Source organism: Solea solea, chromosome 5, assembly GCF_958295425.1.
Source record: "Solea solea chromosome 5, fSolSol10.1, whole genome shotgun sequence".
Classification (NCBI taxonomy): Eukaryota; Metazoa; Chordata; class Actinopteri; order Pleuronectiformes; family Soleidae; genus Solea; species Solea solea.
The window spans coordinates 27,274,691-27,292,426 of NC_081138.1; the positions used below are offsets into that span (position 1 = coordinate 27,274,691).

General features: G+C 41.0%; 1 protein-coding gene across 16 annotated transcripts in view; it reads left to right on the forward strand.

The window, feature by feature from the left end:
- LOC131459305 (transducin-like enhancer protein 3-B) overlaps positions 1 to 14,830 on the forward strand; it is a 28,943-nt gene extending 14,113 nt beyond the window's left edge. For 6 of the 16 annotated variants that reach the window (XM_058628947.1, XM_058628948.1, XM_058628958.1 and 3 more), the window contains 14 exons: positions 1,458 to 1,661; positions 2,538 to 2,597; positions 4,970 to 5,092; positions 5,680 to 5,730; positions 6,103 to 6,258; positions 7,192 to 7,327; positions 7,700 to 7,872; positions 8,405 to 8,478; positions 8,595 to 8,844; positions 10,025 to 10,272; positions 10,359 to 10,506; positions 11,318 to 11,468; positions 12,263 to 12,339; positions 13,325 to 14,830. In XM_058628947.1, the coding sequence (XP_058484930.1) occupies positions 1,458 to 1,661; positions 2,538 to 2,597; positions 4,970 to 5,092; positions 5,680 to 5,730; positions 6,103 to 6,258; positions 7,192 to 7,327; positions 7,700 to 7,872; positions 8,405 to 8,478; positions 8,595 to 8,844; positions 10,025 to 10,272; positions 10,359 to 10,506; positions 11,318 to 11,468; positions 12,263 to 12,339; positions 13,325 to 13,432 (1,959 nt within the window). In that variant the 3' untranslated portion in view covers positions 13,433 to 14,830. Of the gene's footprint in view, positions 1 to 1,457; positions 1,663 to 2,537; positions 2,598 to 4,969; positions 5,093 to 5,679; positions 5,731 to 6,102; positions 6,259 to 7,191; positions 7,328 to 7,699; positions 7,873 to 8,404; positions 8,479 to 8,594; positions 8,845 to 10,024; positions 10,273 to 10,358; positions 10,507 to 11,317; positions 11,469 to 12,262; positions 12,340 to 13,324 lie in introns of all 16 variants that reach the window. The other 10 variants (XM_058628950.1, XM_058628951.1, XM_058628959.1 and 7 more) reach the window with 3 other exon arrangements.
- The last annotated feature ends 2,906 nt before the right edge of the window (positions 14,831 to 17,736 follow it).

The window sequence follows — 17,736 nt, forward strand, 5'->3', positions numbered from 1 at the left end:
TCGCTTGCTCTCTCTTTCATTCTCTTGTTATTTTCTGATTCTGCCTCTCCCTCATCTTGTTCTGGCTGCCCCTTTCTCTCTCTCTCTCTCTCTCTTTTTTTTTCTAATTCGCTTTTCCCTTTCCACAACAAATAGGCTGTGCTGGGCGCACCGGTACAATATCGATTAACAATGCCGGCCCTGAGTTGCTTTTATCCATCGTGCGATTTCAGGTCCAACCATACATAATGAGCTGACAGAATAATGGTTAGCTGCTAAATAAACCTTTAAATGTGGTAAGCTACTAGAAATAACCTTGTCTAGTTTTTCCCCATTACATGTAATGAATGCATGGATGAGGTTATTTAAGTTCTATCTAGAAAGCAGAATAGCAATCATCATATGTTTTTTTTTTTTCTTTTTTTAGAGAGGCAGTTGATGGATGTGCTAAGTGTTATTTAACCTTGTTTTAAAGCACTTACTTCCCTCTTGCCTGAGTGGCTATTTAACTCCTGTCTATCTACTCACTCCTCTCTGGTTGCCTCTCACAGATATTCATGGCCTCTTGGGAGGTGTCTGTGTGTGTGTCTGTGTGTGTGTGAGAGTGAGAGCTTACTGTGCATGGCTGCTTGGTTTTCCACAGTGTTGAAGGTTTTGAGGTTTTTCAAATGTAGACCTATTGATTTTCTAAACAGCACCAGCTATGATTGAAGCGCAGTGGTTTTTGGGAAAATGCTCTGAATCACCGCTGACGACCCGAGGACACATGTTGTCAAACACGCTTGTTCCCTAAATAAAGCAGAAAGGCAAGAGAGATGAGTGCTGCAGTGTTGTGATGAAGGTGAAGTGTAATAAGAACAGAGAGCCGTATCTGTAATATGCTCGTGTAGCCCGTGTTTTCATAGACGCAACAATAACACACACGTGCAAATCCTTGTAGTTTTAACAATCAGTTGCAGTTTCAACCTCGTAGTCCATGCATTCAGACTCTGTGACGATTCAAGGTTTTTTGTTTTGTTATCGAAAGCATTTTTGTTTTATCAGCGTTTAACGTGAAAAAACATTTCATGTTAACATGTTGCTGCCACATGACGACAATACCTAGTCTATGATGGGTTAATGATGCAAAGACAAATACTAAAGACCTTCAGAGTGTGAGAAGAGTGAAAATAATGATGATAATTATATGTGTCCTGTTTATTCTACTCTTATCCAGCACACTGAACCAGATGATAACCGCACTGTGCTCCTACAGCTACGAGCACAATCTGTTTTTTTCCCATCAGACAGTGAATGAGCTGGATCAGCATGTTGGCAGCCACCATCATTCTGCTATTATGCATAAATGGTTTGGCCTTGAACTAAATGTTGTCAACGCCAGCTGTAATGCACAAGTAGAGTGCGGTCATTCATGGATTCACTTCCCAGCCGACCCATTTGTCCTCTGCCTTGTCTCCTGTCTCTGTGTTTGTTTACAGCAGCAGCAGCTCCAGGCTCAGCACCTCTCTCACGCAGCCCACGGCCCCCCAGTCCAGCTGCCCCCGCACCCCTCAGGCCTGCAGCCACCCGGCCTCCCCCCTGTGACAGGTGCTGGCTCCGGCCTGTTGGCTCTGGGAGCTCTTGGCAGCCAGGCCCACCTGCCCGTAAAGGATGAGAAGAACCACCACGACCTGGAGCACCGAGGTGAGGAGCACAGCCAGCCACACAAAACCGCCTGCAGCATTGTAGTGCTGATGTGTGATTGTAACTGCCAAGAACAGGTTTTACCAGTGCGATGCATTTATCACAGAAACATGTCATTGTGTGTGTGTTTTTAACTATGGCATTTATTACGGGGTGTTGAAATTTGTATATGGGTATTTTTTGGCCTCAATCCAGGATATGTTTGGACATGAAAATAAAAAAAAAAGGGAGTGTATCAGCAAACAGAAAAGAATTTATAGGAGCAGCTTAAGTAGGGGATTAGCATGTTTTCATAACAAACACAGAAAAGAAAGTGGAGGACTGTTTACTCCTCTTGTTGGTGGGAAATTAGTTGTTTATCAAAAACAAATGTAGTAAAATGTTCTAATCCATAAAAATACAACCTTATCTTTCTTGAGAAATGAAGGTATGTATCATCAATCAATGATTAATACATGCTTATATATTATAAGCTTGAATAGAAAATACTTTGGATTTTTTCTTCTATCTCATTAAACCTGCATTTATATATGTTCAGTATACACTAATTATAATATGGGCCAATAAACCATCAACTGATGTAGACCTTTTCCATCAATAAGCTAAAATAAGACATTTGAGTCAGTCTCCAGTTGTAAATGTGATGCATAATTAAAACATGGACCTGGTCCAGATGTCCCGCAGTCTTTCCCAGACTCAATCAAACTAATTGTTACTGACAGAGTAACTTATTTATTAAACATCAGTACAATGAAAATGTGTTTTTTTTAAGTATAATAAGTAGTACGACAAAGTTGATTTAGCAAAATATTAATTGGATTACTCCACTGGTGGTGACACTCATAATAACTTGTGTTTTGCTTTTTTTCTCTCCTGGCCCCTCATCTTTTCACTCACCTCTGGCTCTTCCTCTGAAAGAACGTGAGTCGAGCACGGTATGTTGACTCTCCATCTCCTTCCTTTGTGACTTGACCTTGTTTGGGTGCATGTTACATAGCCGTAGGGTCACTGTACAGTTAGGAACTTTCACATTTTTGTACTCTAGGGGGTATAAGCTGACTGAAATCAAATAATTAAGTCTGGCCAAATAAGCCAGTGCCATCTAATCCAGGTGGAAAATGATTCCAGTCACTGGGCGAGGATTAAGAGTTAGCTACCTCCTTTAATTTCAGCACAATTAAAAAAGACTTTGACTCCTTTTCTTTGCTCACCTCTTTAGGGGATTTACTGTTGCATGTACCCGATACCTGACTCCCTTTCATCTCCTTTTATCAGCCTTTTTTTCATTTTACCTATACCTGTAGTTTCTCCTCTCCTCTTATCTCACTCTGTCTGTCCACCTCTGTCTCTCACTATCCCTATCTCTTTCTCTCTCTCTCTTCTCATGTTAAAGTCCCTGTTTATTGGACTGGCTTAAAGCTCTCAGTTAGCTGGAGTGTAACGCTCTGTTGGATCTGCTCGACCAGATTGAGTTCCCATTGACTGGCCATCCTGAATGAGCCCACTCAGGTCTGAAGGGAACCCAAACTCATCTCGTATGTTGACCAATGGCTGCCAGTTCTACCTTACCTAATCTCTCCACCAGTCTCCCCCTCTCTCCTCTCCACTGCGCACTCACACGCACACGTCTTCCTGTCCTGTTGTCTCAGGTCATCTGATACCAAATTTGGAGAGCAAGTGCAGGGTTATTGAGTCTAAGCGGTCATTCAAAGCTCACATACGTACATCGATAGACAGGCTGCAATGAGGTCAGGCAGCATCTTCACACCAAGCCAGAATAAAACTTGTGGCTTGTGGCTTTCTTTTCCACAACAGTGTCTGAAAACATTTCCATATTTTGACACTAGACGGAGGGATGTGGAAATGGCAGAGAGCTGCTTGGTTGGCTGAAAACCTCCAGGAAAAGTCTTTCTCTGAGTTGTGGCCAAGGCAGTGGCAGTTTCTGGAGGGGGTGGTATAAATGTATGTGTGCGCGCGCCATTAAGTGGCCAACCACAGTGTTTTTTTAATTGTCACTCTCCACTTTCCTCAGCTTAGCCAGAGAACTGAGTGAAAGGGTGGCGTAGAAAAAGACCTCCTGTTACCTTTCTCTGCCTCGCTTTTCCCCCCCCCCGTTCCATCATTTGCAGCCAAAATGTCAGACATCTTGCTTCTCCCTCTTTCACCACATCTTTCTGATGAAGGCAAGGATTTGTTGAGCTGCCTGAAAGTGTGGGCTGGCCTCTGGTTTGCTTGCCTTCAGCCCTCCACACTCCCCACCCTTCCCTGCCTGTTGGGTTGTTTGGCAGGGCCACCCCACAACACCACTGCCCAGACTACAAAAACCCCGTTAGCTGGTTGCTGAGCGAGTGCCAGCCTCTGCAGGCATTCCCACTAGTGGGGAGAACTCATTGCCACACTGCTATGCTCTCATTGCTCGCCAAGTTCCCTTTCCTGTTTTGCTCTCTTGTCTTTCTTCCTCTTTTTCTCTCATTTTCTCACTCTGCCTCTTTCATGGTTCTTTTCTCAGCTGGCAACACCCTCTTTGTGTCTTCACATTGGACTCTTGTCCAGTCCCCCCTCAGTGGTGTCTGTCTTTCCTTCCTCTTCTTTATTCGAGTTGATTTTCATGAACTATTTTGTTCGTTGTTTTCTGCTGTTTCATCACTGACCTGCCTCAAACACACACACCCAGCAGTCGGTTTTACAGTTGCACAGTGATAGATTTTTTTATGTGTTTGGTTTGAACTGTTAACCTTGCGTCAAGGATTAGATGTCATGTCGTGTCTGCTCTATGCACCACCTTGCAGTGAGAGCTGTCTACCACCGGTGTTGGGTCTTTAGTGGTCTTTTATGTGACTGTGGGTTCCTCGGCTGTCTCATCTTACTTGCTTCATCGTCTCAGTGGCAGCAGCAAAGGCTAAGCTGTCCCAGAATCGTCTTCTGTCCTGTCTGTCCTAAATCGGTTCAGTTCAGTGCAGGAGCAGTGCACGTTTAGCGTTGCAGTCAATAATGTCACTGTTCTGACAAGGGAAACGCTTCTAGAGAAAATCCTGGCCTTGGTGCACTATTTTTTTCCCCAGGTCTGCTTTCTGAGGGTTTGGCACCTCATATTTTTTTTAGTCTGTAGATAAGTTAAAGTGTTTGTATTTTAGCTCATTTGTGGGCAAGATAGCATTTACAATAATGGTGAATCTTACTTCCTTTTCTGCTCATAGACGATGAAGCATATCGTCACATGTTACTGGATATCATAAGTCAAATGTACAGCCAACTTGGGCAACCGGAGACTGACTCTGTGGTCTTGTCTTCACGTTGTTGTTGGCAGAATAACTCGGTGTCGCCTTCAGACAGCCTAAGAGCAGCAAGTGAGAAGCACCGCAGCTCTTCAGATTACGGCCTCGACTCCAAGAAACGTAAAGTGGATGACAAGGACAACATGAGCAGATATGTGAGTGTCGGTGTCTGTGTTACAAGTGTTTTCATTCATGAGTTTGAAGCCCACTTACATTAGCTGTTGGTTGGATTGTGAGATTCTTTCTCTTTATATTTTAACATGTATTAACTCTGTGAATACAATGCAACAGATCTATAACAGCAATACGCTAAATAAGTAAAGCAAGGACACTAAGTGTAGTGGAAATGGATATGCCAGGCTGCAATTACTGTTAATATAGTTTTAATATATTTGATATAATATATAATATAGCAGCTGAGTATAATAAGTCGCCAAGACTCACTTTTTCCTTCTAAATACAACCAGGTTACTTTTTTTTGTTTATTAGCTGAAATAATTTAAGAAATGGTAACGTGGAAAGTAAAAACGTCGCCAAGTTTCAGTGTATTAATATTTCAAATTCAAATGACATACAGGTGACAATTTTTTAAAGTCGGAGAGTACATAGATTGATCTGATGTCGTCTTTAATTTTCTTCTAATTGTAAAAAACATTGGGATTGTTCTCAATCACGTTGACTGTAATTGTATTGCTCTTAGTGAAACCATCAGTAATCCGAGTCTGTCACTCCTTCCTTTCAGGACAGCGATGGAGACAAAAGTGACGACCTGGTGGTGGATGTTTCCAATGAGGTAAGACGGCGTTTAAACTGAGCGGTTCAGGCACATTCCAGTGTGAACGCTGTGTCGAAACTGAACAAAGCTCTTTGTCATTTTGTAAGTCTGTCACAATATTGGTTGTGTGCCATGAGTGTGTGCTTACTTGCTGTATTTCTTTAGCCATTCATGCGCAAAGTAAGACAAAGAACACAAAGAGGAAAGGGAGTGACAGGTGAATGAAAAGTGTGTGTATGTATGTGAGGGAGAGTACAAGCACGCATGAGTATATTTATCTGTGTTTGCACATGAGGCCCCAGTTTGTTTGACCTACATGTACATGCCAGTGGCTTTCCTCTGGTCTGTTTGCTTAGTCTTGCTCTCTGTCTGTTTCGTTTAACTCTGTAGGATCCAGCCACCCCTCGAGTCAGCCCCGCTCACTCTCCTCCGGAAAATGGCCTCGATAAATCAAGAGTCCTGAAGAAGGACGCCGCCCCCAACAGCCCCGCCTCTGTCGCCTCCTCGGGCAGCACGCCGTCCTCCAAAGCAAAGGACCACGCCCACGTGAGTGTGAGGGACATGCTGAAAGACTGGAGAGATGATGAAATAAGGAGGTTACAGTAGAGGGGGTGATGTGTGAAGTGACAGACTAAAGGGCATTTGTCAAGTGAAGTGGGTGTCTGTGTGAAGGACTTATACGCAGGCGGCTTAGCAGTTGGCTGCTATGAGGGGCTTTAAGGGGCAGAGGGTGGATGCACTCTCAGGAAATCAAACCCTGTGGCTCAGTCCTTTCAATCTCCTTTATGGCTTACCCAATAAATGGTCATTTCTTCCTCAGCCCGAGGCTGTAAATAACCCTGAGATACAGTAGCAAGGGAATTGCTGTCTTCTTCCCTTGCTTTGTCTCACCCTCTGCTCCCTCTGTCCACCATTTTCTTTAATACTGAAGCTTCCACTAACCAGGCCTGCTACAGTCTTCATGCATTGGTTTCACATTATGATTTCGCTGCAAATTCAGATAGATTTATACTATATATTACCACCCTTTACCTCCCATGGCACCCAGCTTGACTCGGTCCCTAATTATTGTGTGCCACGAGGCGAAAGCCCTGCCTTTCTAACTCGTTCTGCAAAGGAATAAGGTGGATTAATTGTGAAAGAAGTGGTTGGGTCATCATTTTGCTGATCTCGCCACTCTTAACATGCTTGACTTAGAAGCAAAGCTTTATGGCTCAACCCCACACACACACACACACACACTCTCTCTCTCTCTCCGTAGCTGTAATGAAGTGTCAGAGTTAGATTGGATTACCTTGAGCCGTCCATTCAGATCGTCACTCTGGATTTTTCTGCCAGTGGCAATTTTTCTTTTTTTTTTGGTCCGACATGGATGCTGTTACTTTTTCACGTATGCGTGACTGAAAGTGAGAGGAAGTATTTCAGTAAAGGGATAATAACAAGGTTGCACACAAAGGTTGAATAGCTTCTCTGTTACAGAATGACAAGTCATCCACACCTAGCCTGAAGTCCAACACGCCTACACCAAGGAATGAGGCACCAACACCAGGAACCAGCACCACCCCTGGACTACGGCCGCTGACGATGGGAAAACCTCCTGGTATGGAGGCGTTAGGTATGTTAATTGAAAGAATAGTAATTTTTTTTTGTATGTGATGACAAAAAAGTGTTTTAATGACAATTTGCTTTAAGAAATTGTAATTGGTATTTTTCTGTTTCATGGACCAGCTCACTAAATCGAGAAAGTAGTATTCTAAGTTATTGGGTAGACAATGTTCATTTGAACATTGGTTGATAGGACCTGATCTTGTTCAGGTTTCATGGCTTTTTGAACTATTTTTTGCAACTAAACAACTTTTAATAATGTTTAGTTGCAGCCCTACACTCATTGTAATGAACTTATTTACTACGTCAGAAATTAAAGAAGCATTTCTTCCTTCTACAGAGTTTCTGAGAATGACTTTAAACCTGTTATCTTTTTTTCTAGCTGCTCCTGCTCTGCGCACACCCCTCTCCATTGGTGGTTCCTATGCCACCCCGTTTGCTATGATGGGTCATCATGAGATGAATGGATCCCTGACCAGCCCTGGTGTTTACCCAGGTCTCATTTCACCACAGATGAGTGCTGCTGCCGCCGCCGCATACGGACGCTCACCAATTGTAAGTATTCCCACTTCTACATCAAATATATGAATGGAAGTTTGCATTTATTTTGGAAGTCTTCCGATAAGTTCAATCAATTCATATGCACTTCCTCCATTAATTAGACTGAAAAGCATGTGTTTGAATGATCCAACACAACTGTAGCATGTGAAGCGTTTGCAGGATGACTTGAGTATTCAGCCCGTGTTTCCACAACTCATTGTGAATATTTCTGCTTGGCTACCCTCCTGCTTGTTGTGTGTACATAATGAGAGCACAAAGACAGCCCGCAAAACACATCTCTGTGCTTGAACGTCTCCCGGGCTTTCATTAGCATTAGTAAACGGGATGTCGGAGCCTTGTGCAAAGGTTGCCCTTTTGCTTTGAGGTTGAATTTGCACCTTTTGAAGGGATATGCCTGGAAGTGATGGTTCCCCGAGGTGTTTGCGGCTTAAGTTAAGCATAGTTTTCATTTTGAATATTAGTTTAGTGTAATTCATCTTTGCAGGTTATTGACTGATTGACACTTTCCCTCTGTTTGCATGTGCAGGCGGCATTTGACCATCCTCACATGAGAGCTCCAGGCCTTCCTGCCAGCCTTACTTCCATTTCTGGAGGAAAACCGTGAGTTTTTGTATTTTATTTGCCTTCAGGGGGGAAGTGGTTTGTGTTTAACTGGAAATATTTAACAGAATACTTATCTTAAACTGTCCATCTTTCCCCATCTCTGTCTTCTGCAGAGCTTATTCGTTTCACGTCAGCGCAGATGGTCAGATGCAGCCCGTGCCCTTCCCTCCAGATGCACTGGTAGGTCCAGGCATCCCGCGGCACGCTCGCCAGATCAACACACTGAGCCACGGGGAGGTGGTGTGTGCCGTCACCATCAGCAACCCTACGCGTCACGTCTACACCGGTGGCAAGGGCTGTGTCAAGATCTGGGACATCAGCCAACCCGGCAGCAAGAGCCCAGTGTCCCAACTCGACTGCCTGGTAACTAGATGTTGTTGTTGTTGTTGTTGTTTGTCACAAGAGGAGATTTTAAATGTTTTCATTAGGTCACTGGGATCAGTTTACTTGTGCATTAACTGTAGCCGTATTCCAAATCCTGACAGATAGAGATGTAAATAATTCAGCAAAGTGTCTCACTGTCGCACAGAAATAATCCTCTCTGAGGAAAAACCCCTGCTAAGTAATGATGATCTGATTGGCCAACCCAGTCTGCCATTACCCAGCTCATTACTTCCTCCCAACAGTCTCCATTTCTCATTTTGATACTGCAGCTTCATGCTGCTCATCTCATATAACCTCAAACAGCCTTAAGGTGTGTCCAGAATGCAACTGGGTCTTATAAAGCTATCAGGGTGCTGTTTTAATTCAGCCGGAGCTTCCACAGTCCTATTGATCTCTGCCTTCCTGCTCTCTTGGAGCCTGGCCAGCAACTGTGGCCCCAGTCCTCCTCTCCCTGAGTTTCTTGTTAAAGCCGACATTCACATCTTCACTATAACATGAGACAGTCAGTTGAAAACTCCACTTGTTAAAGGGAGAAAAACTCCCCCTTGGTTTAAATGTCGATGGTTTCGACTTCAACACAAAGAAGTGCCCAACAATTAATATGCTGTTATATGATTTCACACACTTACAGGGAGGATACCTTTTTATTATGATGAATGATTCAACCGGATACAATACATTTGTTTAATGTAGACACTCATTTTCATTTACAAATTACAATAAGTGGAATCTTTCACTGCTTACCTTCAAAAGGATATTTGATAAAACAACCAGAGAATCTTTTTATTTCTGCTATTTTATGACGAAAAAAAAAAGCTTGGTACAGATAAGAACGTCCAATTCACCCGTTTACAAAGTTTTAAGTGCTTCAGCCGACTGTAAAAGGCAGGATATTGATCTGCACATTGACATCGACACAGTCATCAATGTATTTGTATCTTACTGTGTAACCAATTGGTATCAGTTGATTTTTACACTTGGATTTGTGGCCTTATGCCCACGGAAAAAAAGGCAAGTTTCGAGATTTTTTTTCCCCCAAAACTTATGCAGATTCTCCCAAACGTGTTCTCGTATGTAAGATTTTTTGTAGCTAAGTGACATTAAAGTTGTGGTTATAAAGGTGAAGACTGACAGTGCTCTCCTTTTATTTCTGCTATAGAACAGAGACAATTACATCCGCTCCTGCAAGCTGTTGCCTGACGGCCGCACCCTAATAGTGGGTGGAGAGGCCAGCACGCTGACCATCTGGGACCTGGCCTCACAGACCCCCCGCATAAAGGCCGAACTCACTTCCTCTGCTCCGGCCTGCTACGCGCTGGCCATTAGCCCTGATGCAAAGGTCTGCTTCTCCTGCTGCTCGGATGGAAACATCGCCGTGTGGGACCTCCACAACCAAACCCTCGTCAGGTCAGTACTTGCGACGCTCATTGTCAGAGTTTGGAAAGCTCTGCGCCGTGTTCCTGACCCCGATGTCTGTTCTTGTTTTGTTCCAGGCAGTTCCAGGGCCACACAGACGGAGCCAGCTGCATCGATATCTCGCACGACGGGACCAAACTGTGGACCGGAGGGCTCGACAACACTGTCCGCTCCTGGGATCTGAGGGAGGGACGGCAGCTCCAGCAACACGACTTCACGTCACAGGTAGAGAGAACAAAGTTTCACATTCAATCCGGTTTTAGCAACTCTAGCACATCACGCATAGTCGAGGAGACGGTGCGTGTTTGCTCAGGAATTAGTGTCATACAGGACAATGTGTTCCCTGAATCTTTAAAACCCAATAATCTTGAGGCATCCTTTAAATTTGTCAAAGCTTAACTTTGTTTGAGCGTCTCGAACCCGAGGGCTTATCTAAATAACATCATGTTCACTAAAAACGTTACTTCTCAAAGCTCTGAAGCTCACATAAACATTGAATGAAACCCAACTCTTTGACTTTAATTGGAAATCATTGCCTTTTTCTTTGAAACTGGATACAGAGGGAAAGAACGAGCCTGTTTTTCAACGTTTTCACTTCAGGTTTTGTTTATTCATTCTTTATGGTGTTTAACATTAAGGCATGTTTAATGATTACCACCCCCAGACAAACCAAAGGTTTACATTTTCAAATCGCTTTTAATTTTCTGCGTCTATCTCCCTCATGGTTTTGGTTATCTTGTACCAGAGAAACATGACATCATTTTCTCCCTCTGGTTTGCAGTTAAACTGGCTCTCGCTGAGCCAAATCCTCTTTAAACATGCTTTTCACCCCGAGCCTTTAACAGTTGGTGCACGTTGAAGTCTGTGTCTCGCGAGTAAATGATGTGTTTGAGTTTCACGGTCCTCCTTCAGGTCATCAAATATTCTTAACTGTGACTGTAAACAGTGACAAGAATTCCACCACGTGTCATATCGTTGGCCACACGTGAGAGTCAACATCCTCTAAAAATGGGTTCCACTTGTTTCCTTGTTGCAGATCTTCTCACTGGGCTACTGTCCCACTGGAGAATGGCTGGCCGTTGGCATGGAGAGCAGCAACGTGGAGGTGCTTCATCACACCAAGCCTGACAAGTACCAGCTGCACCTGCACGAAAGCTGCGTCCTCTCACTCAAGTTCGCATACTGTGGTGAGTATGAAACAAACTTTTCTCCAAATCGTGACCTTAACACTGAAATTGAATCAAGGATTTGGAGTATCGTGAAAGCCCTAGGTTTGATAGTTGGGTGAAAAAGCAACGGTTGCATTATTTTCATGTTGAAAATCCACAAACAACTGCAATATTTCAATTATAATACATTTAAGATGTGATGCATCAACATTAACATGAGTACTAGCTGTTTATGGCTGGACAAACTATTACTTTTTTAATCTCGGCAGTCTGGATTATACACACACATGAATGAAAAGGCAGGCTGTTATTTTACAAACACACACATTACACATTATTTATCTTCTTGTTCAGTTTAGATCGTTCAGACCAGATGGTTTCAGGTTTAAGGCTCAGGCAGATGAAGACATTTTTACTTGTAGCAGAAATGATCAGCAATTATTTGAGAAACATTTCGCGCAGAACCTCCGCAGCACCGCCGGCGCTCTGTGCCTCTGCAGAACTTGTTCATTCAAACGGCGCTCGCAGTTTCCCGAGCACTCGCCGTCACTAATTAAATCATTAACAACTAGTCAGCGGGGTAATTAATACGAGTGTGATTTAAATAATCATCGGTGCAAATGCGGGTCTTCTTCATTATGTGCTTTTTTTTAATGATTGTTAATGCAACGGAGTCTTATTCTATTAGCTTTTCATGGCCAATGATGGCGTTATTACAGGATGGTGTTTATGGGGATATTAATTAATGTGCGTCGAGCACATACTGAGGACGACGATGATCTCAAGACACCTGTTTGTGTTTTTTTTTGCAGGTAAATGGTTTGTGAGCACAGGGAAGGACAATCTGCTGAATGCATGGAGGACTCCCTATGGTGCCAGCATATTCCAGGTAACACAGACAAACACAGACACGGTTTAAATCGGGGATTAAAAGAACAGTATAGTTTGTGTGAAACGTAGATTAAATCAGTTATGCGACATATGAATGTTTAAAAAGAAGTGTATTAAATCAAGATGGAGGGAGTGATTTCACAAAATATCTCTATAAAACTGGTCTTCTTTCTGAAATCACACTGAAACAATAATATTTAAATGGGTCACCTTGATTTTTTAAAGTTATTTTTTACTATTCTTTTATTTACACTGGATTCACTAATTGAACAATTATGCAGTCGTTTATCTTTAACGCACAGGCCCACGTATTGACCTTAAATTGATCTGTGAGAGTGGGCGGCCGTGTTTAAAGCTCATCTGGTGACACCCAACATTTGTCACCAGCTAATTGGACTCGCGTTCCACCGTCTGTTCCACTTGTGCTGGCATCGACCGAATTTGAGTGTTTTAAGCTTTTAAAAGTTCAGTGTGTTAAATGTAGCAACGTTTACTGGTAAAGTTGCAGCTGAACTAGACGATTCTTTTCATAATCGAGGTCCATAAAATGTGAGAAAGCGTTAAAAAATGTTGATCAGTGTTTGTCAAACCTGGAAATGATGATGTTCTCGAATGTCTTGTTTTTGTCCACAAACCAAAATGATTCACTTTAACGATTTTGCTCATTATCTGGAGCAAAGAAACCAGAAAATATTCACATTTAAGAAACTAAAACAATCAGAAATCTTGTTTTAATAATGAGAAATACTTCAAACCGATTAGTTGATGATTAATATAGTAATCAAGTAATTGTTTCAGATCTAAGCTGAACATCCCTCACCTCACAGAAAATGATTAATCTTCAATTTCTGCCAAATAAAAAGTGGGAACCACAACGAAGAAAAGTTGCAACCCTCAATTCGAGGAATAGTGGAAGCTTCAGGTAAACTCAAAAACACCAGGAACATTCATTAATTTAGTTTTTCTTCCGTCTTCTCGTCCAGTCGAAGGAATCGTCCTCGGTCCTGAGCTGCGACATCTCGGCAGACGACAAATACATTGTGACGGGATCCGGCGACAAGAAGGCGACGGTCTACGAGGTGATCTACTAAAGAGGAAGAGGAAGACGTCCGTCTGCTCTGCTTCAGCACTTCTACTGAGACGACTTCACTTTCTCTCCCCCCCGACATCCACACACGTGTGGCGAACACAACAGGACAAACGGAGGAACTTCACTGGTGGAATTATTAACGGATCTGTTGTCCTGAGGATGCTTACGCTGGAAAGGAGTGAACTTCTTTATTTTTTTTTGAGGGTTTATTTTTGGGTTGCACTTTTTTTGTTTCTCCTCTGAGAATCTTGGGGTGTGATCCAGGGAAGCAGCGCTTTCGTTTCTGAGAACCTTCTCAAGACTTTCATGTGAAAAGTGTAAATAGTGGATTAAATAAAAGACATTTTATATATATTATAAGAATATATATTTTCATGTCCTGGGTGTACTTGTGATGATTTTTTTTTTTTTCGGCCCACTCTGTGAGAGCAGAACATACAGTAGATTAGAACTTTTTAAACTTTTTGATTTTTGTCGAAGCACATTCTCTGGGCCCGATCCTTTCAGAAATACAAAACTGAGGGACATGAAACTCGTGAGGACCAGGACGTTTTGTGGAGATTTTTAAAATGGCCTTTTTGTCACTCTGTAAATCTCTACCATGGAACCCTCCGACTCAGGCAGAGCCTCGGCTGGTTTGGACCACTGTGGGACCGAGTGAGACATAATGATTCAGGAAAAGAGATGGATGTAAATTTAATTCGTATATATAAAACAACCTTTTTTTAAGAAAAGAGAAAAAAAAAAAAGAAGTGTACTGCTCTTGTCTGTGCTATCTTTCCCTGTTTGTTTTACCTTGTTAGATCATGGGAGATGGGAAATGTTTAATATTTAGCCTAACCCTTGGACCTCAGTTGGCAGCAGAAGCACTGCTGCAGGCACAAACTGAATGACAATGTGCTTTCGCTAACTTGACGTAATATGGATGTTGAATTGCACCATTGATTTCTACAGACTTAACTCGAAACAGTCCAATCTGCACTATTGGAGTCCTTCTGCCCTTGGTATCTTATCGATATTCCTGGAATATGTTTGGTCGGCTGTGGTGGGGGGAGGTGGAGAGACGTTTGGCCTGATTAAATGCGTAGTCTGTCTTCATAAAAATGTTCAGTGCCTGTAAATTCCCCCCTAAAGAAGGAGGAGGATGGCACTTAAATGTAAAGACAACAAAAAATACCACAATGAGTCGAGCGTCTCCGATAGTTGACGTTAAGACGACAGTGAATAATTCTGGGTTCTACACTGTGCTCCTGAGCCTGTCAGCATTTCCCACAACACGAGAGAAGGGGTGAAATGTGATCGTCCCTCTGAATCACACCAAAGTATGTAGCAAATGCTGTCAGCACTGAAAAGAAATGTACAGTTGTTAATAAATAAATAAACCTGTTTTTGTAGAATGGCCCAGTTCCTTATGATTGACCCACTTGCATCAGTTGTTGAGTAGGTCTTATTTTTGTCCGTGGCGAGTCGAACCGGTGGTAAGTATCTGACTATGACTTTTTTATCACATTTTGGACGTTTTATTAAACTATGACTTTTTTGTCACATTTTGGACGACATAGTGTATTATTTTTGTCAAAAATTTTGGACAACATACTAAAATATGACTTTTTTGAGTAATTTTGGATGACGTACTAAACTGACTTTATAGTCAAAATTTGGACGACATACTATACTATGACTTTTTTAAGTGATTTTGGACGACATACGGTACTAGGACTTTTTTGAGTGATTTTGGACAACATGAATTTTTTGAGTGATTTTGGACGACATACTAACCTATGACTTTTTTGAGTGAATTTGGACGACATACTATACTATGACTTTTTGATCAAATTTTTGACGACTTACTAACCTATGACCTTTTTGAGTGTTTTTGGACGACATACTAACCTATGCCTTTTTGGTCACATTTTGGACGACACACTATACTATGACTTTTTGATCAAATTTTTGACGACATACTAACCTATGACTTTTTTGAGTGTTTTTGGACGACATACTAACCTATGACTTTTTGATCAAATTTTTGACGACATATGACCTTTTTGAGTGATTTTGGACAACATACTATACTATGACTTTTTTGAGTGTTTTTGGACGACATACTATACTATGACTTTTTTGATTGATTTTGGACGACATACTATACTATGACTTTTTGATCAAATTTTTGTCGACATACTAACCTATGACTTTTTTGAGTGATTTTGGACGACATACTAACCTATGACTTTTTGATCAAATTTTTGACGACACTAACCTATGACTTTTTTGAGTGATTTTGGACGACATACTAACCTATGACTTTTTTGAGTGAATTTGGACGACATACTATACTATGACTTTTTGATCTAATTTTTGACGACATACTAACCTATGACCTTTTTGAGTGTTTTTGTACGACATACTAACCTATGACTTTTTTGAGTGAATTTGGACGACATACTATACTATGACTTTTTGATCTAATTTTTGACGACATACTAACCTAAGACTTTTTTGAGTGATTTTGGACAACATACTAACCTATGACTTTTTTGAGTGAATTTGGACGACATACGGTACTAAGACTTTTTTGAGTGATTTTGGACAACATGAATTTTTTGAGTGATTTTGGACGACATACTAACCTATGACTTTTTTGAGTGAATTTGGACGACATACTATACTATGACTTTTTGATCTAATTTTTGACGACTTACTTACCTATGACCTTTTTGAGCGATTTTGGACGACATACTAACCTATGACATTTTTGAGTGAATTTGGACGACATACTATACTATGACTTTTTGATCAAATTTTTGACGACTTACTAACCTATGACCTTTTTGAGTGTTTTTGGACGACATACTAACCTATGCCTTTTTGGTCACATTTTGGACGACACACTATACTATGACTTTTTGATCAAATTTTTGACGACATACTAACCTATGACTTTTTTGAGTGTTTTTGGATGACATACTAACCTATGACTTTTTGATCAAATTTTTGACGACATATGACCTTTTTGAGTGATTTTGGACAACATACTATACTATGACTTTTTTGAGTGTTTTTGGACGACATACTATACTATGACCTTTTTGATTGATTTTGGACGACATACTATACTATGACTTTTTGATCAAATTTTTGTCGACATACTAACCTATGACTTTTTTGAGTGATTTTGGACGACATACTAACCTATGACTTTTTGATCAAATTTTTGACGACACTAACCTATGACTTTTTTGAGTGATTTTGGACGACATACTAACCTATGACTTTTTTGAGTGAATTTGGACGACATACTATACTATGACTTTTTGATCTAATTTTTGACGACATACTAACCTATGACCTTTTTGAGTGTTTTTGGACGACATACTAACCTATGACTTTTTTGAGTGAATTTGGACGACATACTATACTATGACTTTTTGATCTAATTTTTGACGACATACTAACCTATGACCTTTTTGAGTGTTTTTGGACGACATACTAACCTATGACTTTTTTGAGTGAATTTGGACGACATACTATACTATGACTTTTTGATCTAATTTTTGACGACATACTAACCTAAGACTTTTTTGAGTGATTTTGGACAACATACTAACCTATGACTTTTTTGAGTGAATTTGGACGACATACTATACTATGACTTTTTGATAAAATTTTTGACGACTTACTAACATGACCTTTTTGAGTGTTTTTGGACGACATACTAACCTATGCCTTTTTGGTCACATTTTGGACGACATACTATACTATGACTTTTTGATAAAATTTTTGACGACATACTAACCTATGACTTTTTTGAGTGTTTTTGGACAACATACTAACCTATGACTTTTTGATCAAATTTTTGACGACATACTAACCTAAGACTTTTTGATCAAATTTTTTCACGACATATGACCTTTTTGAGTGATTTTGGACGACATACTAACCTATGACTTTTTGATCAAATTTTTGACGACATATGACCTTTTTGAGTGATTTTGGACGACATACTAACCTATGACTTTTTTGAGTGATTTTGGACGACATACTAACCTATGACTTTTTTGAGTGAATTTGGACGACATACTATACTATGACTTTTTGATCTAATTTTTGACGACATACTAACCTTTGACCTTTTTGAGTGTTTTTGGACGACATACTGACCTATGACTTTTTTGAGTGAATTTGGACGACATACTATACTATGACTTTTTGATCTAATTTTTGACGATATACTAACCTAAGACTTTTTTGAGTGATTTTGGACAACATACTAACCTATGACTTTTTTGAGTGAATTTGGAC